The 6,094-nt window shown below is 36.5% G+C and overlaps 1 protein-coding gene across 2 annotated transcripts in view; it reads left to right on the top strand.

Annotated features, from left to right (window-relative positions):
• Positions 1–6,094, top strand: part of LOC127938481 (desmoplakin) — a 30,930-nt gene that overhangs the window by 5,684 nt on the left and 19,152 nt on the right. For both annotated transcript variants that reach the window (XM_052535128.1, XM_052535129.1), the window contains exons 4-9: positions 257–428; positions 2,365–2,490; positions 3,862–3,939; positions 4,048–4,215; positions 5,748–5,852; positions 5,925–6,020. In XM_052535128.1, the coding sequence (XP_052391088.1) occupies positions 257–428; positions 2,365–2,490; positions 3,862–3,939; positions 4,048–4,215; positions 5,748–5,852; positions 5,925–6,020 (745 nt within the window). The remainder of the gene's footprint in view (positions 1–256; positions 429–2,364; positions 2,491–3,861; positions 3,940–4,047; positions 4,216–5,747; positions 5,853–5,924; positions 6,021–6,094) is intronic.

The raw sequence follows: 6,094 nt of genomic DNA, 5'->3' as shown, positions 1-6,094 counted from the left end.
TCAAAAATACGTCATGATGAGGAAAAAAATCATATATAAATCGCACTGGACTATAAGTCGCATTTATTTAGACCCAGAGAAAACATTACCGTCTCCAGCCGCCAGAGGGCGCTCTGTGTTTTCAGTGTAGACTACAGGAGAACTGAGCAGCATAGAGCGCCCTCTGGCGGCTGGAGACGGTAATGTTTTCTTTTGGTTCATGTCAAATGAATTTTGATAAATAAGTGGCACCTGACTGTAAGTCTTTCTCTCTCAGTGTGAATATATTCTCCGAGCAGCTCAGAGATCTCAGCATGGCTCTGAACGGCGCTCCACTGCAGCAGCAGGTGCAGCAGAAGTGGAGCAGCAGGACGATGCGGCGCAGCGCGAGCCGTGAAGAACCCAACCGTTTCTTCACCGAGGCCATGTCCTGGATCCAACAGCAGAGAGTAAGCAGCCTTCACACCACAGTCCTCTCTCTTCATGTCCTGTGGTCCCTTTCACTCGGTTTCATCCATGTAAGTTTCCCAACACAAACCGCACTGCTGGTTTCTGCAGACCATTTCAATGATGCACCATTGAAAACACTGCAATGACTTTAATGTGCTTTTTATGGGTTAGATGAAATCAACATCAGGTATGTTGAAATGCATATCATTTTTAACCATATCTGCTGGCTGTATCATCAATATCATCAGTCTTTAGTAAAAGCCAAAATGTAAAAAAAAAATATATATATATATAAATATAAATATAAATATATATATATATATATATATATATATATATATATATATATATATATATATATAATTTTTTTTTTTTTTTTTTATAAGGCTGCTTTAATTTGATTAAAAAAAAAATACAGTAAAAATTGTGAAATATTATTACAATTTAAATTGCAGTTTTTTTTATGCGAGTATATAATAAAATGTAATTTATTTCTGTGAACAAATCTGCCTTTACTCCATTCTTCAGTGTCACATGATCTTCAGAAATCATTGTAATATGATGATTTACTGCTCGAGAAACATTTCTGATCATATCAATCTTGGGAACAGTTGTGCTGCACAATATTTTTTTGTGTAAACTGTGATGCTTTTTATTTTTTATGATTCACAGGATTCAAAAGAACAGCATTTTTTTTTTAAAATAGGAAACTTTGTAACATTATAGCAGATGTTGAATGTTAAGTTATGCGAAAGCAGGGTTTTCAGCCAATGGGATTTCACCGTGGGCGGAGCTACTCGGCTTGATGTGCCAGAAATAGACATCAGATTAAAAGCAGACAGTTAAGTGCTGCTCTGTTCAGTCAGGCCTAGATAAAGACTCCGGGTGAGTGTTCGTCAGGACAGAGAGAGCGAGAGAAAACGAAAGACAAACTCTGAACTCGGCGTCCTGCCAAAGAACACAGTCCTACTGAGAAACCCGAATCAGAGCCGGCATGCTTCCCTGTCCGAGGCCCTCCCACGAGTCCCAAACCCCCAGAATTCCTCCGGCTCCCGCAGGGGTCAGTAACACTCAATCCTGTCAGGAGGTCACAGCTAATGAACCACAGACGCTTGCTGAAGACCACAGCGTCTGAACGAGAGCGTGTGTGTGCTCCCAGCTAACAGGGAATATTCCCACAATGCTTCCTGCATAATGTTTAAACATCATTCATTTGCTGAGAACGTTGAAAAGTAACATTTTTGTAACGTTGCCAAAATGATAAAATGTATCTCCAGAATTTTTTTTTTTTTAAACATTTAAAAACTTTCAGGAGTAGTGTTTTCAAAGCTTAAAATATTACATGCAGTACTCTTTAAACATCATTCGTGGAATGTTTTAGATCGTTTTTTTTTTTTTTTTTTTTTAAATGTTGCCACTTGTTTCGAAACATTCCGAGAACATTCAAAAGTAACGTTCCCATAATGTTTGCATGACCAAAAAAAAAAAATAATGTTTGTAATGTAACATATAAATAACGTTCCCATAGCGTTTGCAATGTTCAATTAATGTTTCATAATCTAAAATGTTTAGAAAACCTAATTAAATGTTCTCAAAATACACAGGTTTCCTGTTTTAGTTGGACGTTTGTTTAAGATTTTTAAAACTCTGATCAAAAAAGGGAACACATCATTAATGTAACGGATTACTTTCCATTAAAAAGTAATGAAGTAATGCAATACGTCACTTTGTTATGGACTAATGCAATATTGTAATGCATGAATAACTTCCTCCAACACTGTTAGAAATCCACTAAAGCAGAACACTTCCAGCGCAGCCGGCTTTGTTCTTTAGAATAGTTTCAATGCAATAAAACAAGCCGAGTTACATGTTGCTTCTAGTGCAAGGTCATGTTTGAATCTGTGTGTGTGTGTGTGTGTGTGTGTGTGTGTGCAGAGGCTGATAGAGACGTCGCAGTGGGGAGATGATTTGACGGCTGTCGAGCAGCAGATAACCAATCACAGCATGTTTCACAGCTCTCTCCAGAGAAGTACAGAGGTGGAACGAGCGCGAACAGAGCTGGTGAGTTACACACACACACACACACACACACACACACACACACACACACACACACACACAAACATCCACAGTCGCACACATACACGCACACACATACGCACACATACACATACACACACGCGCACACACACATACACGCACACACACACACACACACATACACGCACACACATACGCACACATACACATACACACGCACACACATACACACACACACACACAAACATACACAGTTGCACACACACACACACATACACACACGCACGCACACATACACACACACACACACGCACACACACACACACACACTCACACACACATACACACACACATACACAAACACACACATACACGCACATGAACACACACACACACACACAAACACATACACACGCGCGCACACACACACACACATACACGCACATGAACACACACACATACACATACACACACACACACGCACACACATACACACACACACAAACATACACAGTCGCGCACACACACACACACACACACATACACGCACACACATACGCACACATACACAGTCGCACACACACACACACACACACAGACACACATACACGCACACACATACGCACAAATACACATACACACACGCACACACACACACACACACGCACACACATACACACACACACAAACATACACAGTCGCACACACGCACACACATACGCACGCATACACATACACACACGCACGCACGCACACGCACACACACACTCACACACACATACACACACAAACACACACGCACGCACACATACACACACATACACAAACACACATACACGCACATGAACACACACACACACAAACACATACACACGCGCACACACACACACACAAACGCACACACACACACGCTGTTTTTTAACAACAATATATAACTAATAGAAAATATAGCCTGCTTTTATTTGCATATTGACATTGAGAGTATATATGAGTATGAGTTTTTTTTTTTTCTAAATTATTTTTTAGTATTAATTTATATTATAATACATTTTTTGTCTCATTTATTTAATGCATTGAAATAATTTTACAAATTGTATTACTTTGTATTTGTAAAGAGAAAAAAATAAAATGTGTGTGCCAACTTGCAAAAATGTTCTAGATGTTATGTAATGTTTTTTTATTTGATGTCTATTAAAATAATTGTATTGCGTTCATTAAATTTTTTGGTGTGATTTCATTTTTTTTATATACATACACATAGATAGATAGACATAGATGCAAAGTAAATAGATAATCCTGTATGTTATAGACAATATGCAATAGAATATATCAAGTGTATGTAATGCATCAAAGCAGTATTTGTTGTATGTATTCACCGTTTCTTTGCTCTAGATGCGAGGCAAAGACCAAAGCGCTGAAGGAAACAAATCCTGTCTCCTCAAACTGGATCAGGAATGGGAAAATCTACAGGTGAGACGTGTTTCAATCAAACCCAGAGATAACCGTTACTCTCTTTGAGCACACATGTAGATCTAGAGAAGCTCTTGTTTTAGTTTCTCATGTGTGTGTGATCCTCAGAAAGCCTCGTACCAGCGGAGCGTCCAGCTGCAGGACCTGCGAAACATCATCGAGGAGATCTCCGGACAGATCATGTGGGTGAACGACCGAGAGGAAGAGGAGCTGGTGTTCGACTGGGGCGACAAAAACATCGACGTCTACATCCCTCAGAAACAGGAGAGCTTCTCAGTAAGACTCGCTCATCAGTGTTTTAGTGCAAAACAACAACCCTGTTTAGGGGTTAAATCAGCTTTTATCAGACCTCAAATACAGAAATGCATTTGCATTTAAGATGCATATTAGCAAACACTAGCAGTGATTGCAATAAAAAACATTAGTGTTTTAAAGAATCTGAAGAGTGAATAAACACGTTTAATTTTACTCATGCATATGCATCCTATAAGACATATATATATTTTTTACAAAAATACAAGTTCAAAATATTGTATTTAATTTGCACTCATTTCTCAACTAAAATGTATTTTTTATTAATGTTTCATTTTTTTTTTGCATGAATAAAAAAAAAAAAAATGCAATTAAGTTCATGCGGGTTTGTTTGTGTGTAAACATTAAGAACATGATCATAGATGGTATAAGAACTGTTTCGTGTTGATTTGCGCCCTCTGGTGGACTGTTGATGTAATCACCTGGTGTCACTAAAATCATGTCTTTTGAATAGAATTTAGGCTTTGGAGATATTTGATGATTTTTCCCCAGGTGATAAATTCAGCGTTGTGGGATCAAGTCATGGTTTGAATATTATTTATAGGTTGCAAAAACGTTTTCTACTAACTTATTTTTGACCTAAGATAACATTATTTAAATGTTTATTTTTAATATTCTATAAATATTTAAATGTCCAGTTGTTATTGTGATTAAAATGTTATTTAAGTTACAAAAATGTTTTTTAGAACATAAAATGTTTACCCAAAATATTTTTTTGAATGTTTATTTTTAATATTCTATAAACAATTAAGATGCCCGGTTTATTACATTTTATTTGCCTTTTCACCCAAAACAATATATTTAACCATTTATTTGTAATATTATATAAATATTTAAATGTCCAGTTGTTTTTATTGTAATTATAATGCTGTTTAAAAGTTACAACAAAAACACTCCACTAACTTTATTTTTTACCAAAAATTTTACTTCATCTAAATGTTTATTTGTAATATTCTATAAACATTTTAAATGTCCAATTTTCTGGTTATGGTTATAACTTTACAGAAATGTTTCTTACGACATTCTTTTAGCTTTTTCACCCCAAAAAATCCATTTATTTTTAATATTCTAAGAATTTAAAAATGCTTCTTACAACATTCTACTAACTTTATTATTATTTTTAAATGTAACATTATTTAAATGTTTATTTTTTAATATTCTATAAATATTTAATAGAATATTGCTTTGGTTGTGATTTATAATTATATTTAAAAGTGAAAAAAAAAAGTTTCTTACAAAATTCCACCATTTTCTTTTTTTTTTTACGAAAAATTAAAAAAAACAATTTTTTTTTTTTAATTCTAAGAATGTTAAAATGTCCAGTTTTCCTGTCATGAAAAGAATGTTATTTAAAGGTCACAAAAAAACATTTCTCAGAACATTCATAAAGTACAAGCAATAGCATCGGAGAATGTTGTCCTAAGAACATTTTCTCATCGTTCTGAGAATGTATATCAAATATTAAAAAGGCTATAAGACGGTTCCCTGTGTTTCAGAAACTCATGAGTGAACTGGAGCAGAAGGAGATTCAGCTGAACGTCCTGAAAGCGAAGGTGGACAGTCTGCTGAAAAACAAACACCCGGCGTCTGATAAGATCCAGGTGAGTGCGTCTGGTCTGGAGCGCTCGTGTCTCGCGTCTGGTGTTTCTCACGCAGTCTGATGGGGTTTTCAGGCTTACATGGAGACGCTGCAGACGCAGTGGAGCTGGCTGCTGCAGATCACCAAATGCATCAACGTCCATCTGAAGGAAAACGCACGATACAGCCAGGTGAGACTGACAGGTGAAGCTCATCTGATGACGTCTGGAATGAGTTTGCATGCTTCCTTACGCTCTGTTTTCCT

The sequence above is a fragment of the Carassius gibelio genome, chromosome A20, assembly GCF_023724105.1.
Source record: "Carassius gibelio isolate Cgi1373 ecotype wild population from Czech Republic chromosome A20, carGib1.2-hapl.c, whole genome shotgun sequence".
In the NCBI taxonomy this organism is placed as follows: Eukaryota; Metazoa; Chordata; class Actinopteri; order Cypriniformes; family Cyprinidae; genus Carassius; species Carassius gibelio.
Note: the sequence above shows the minus strand (reverse complement) of the source record. Positions and strands in the feature narration are given on the sequence as shown.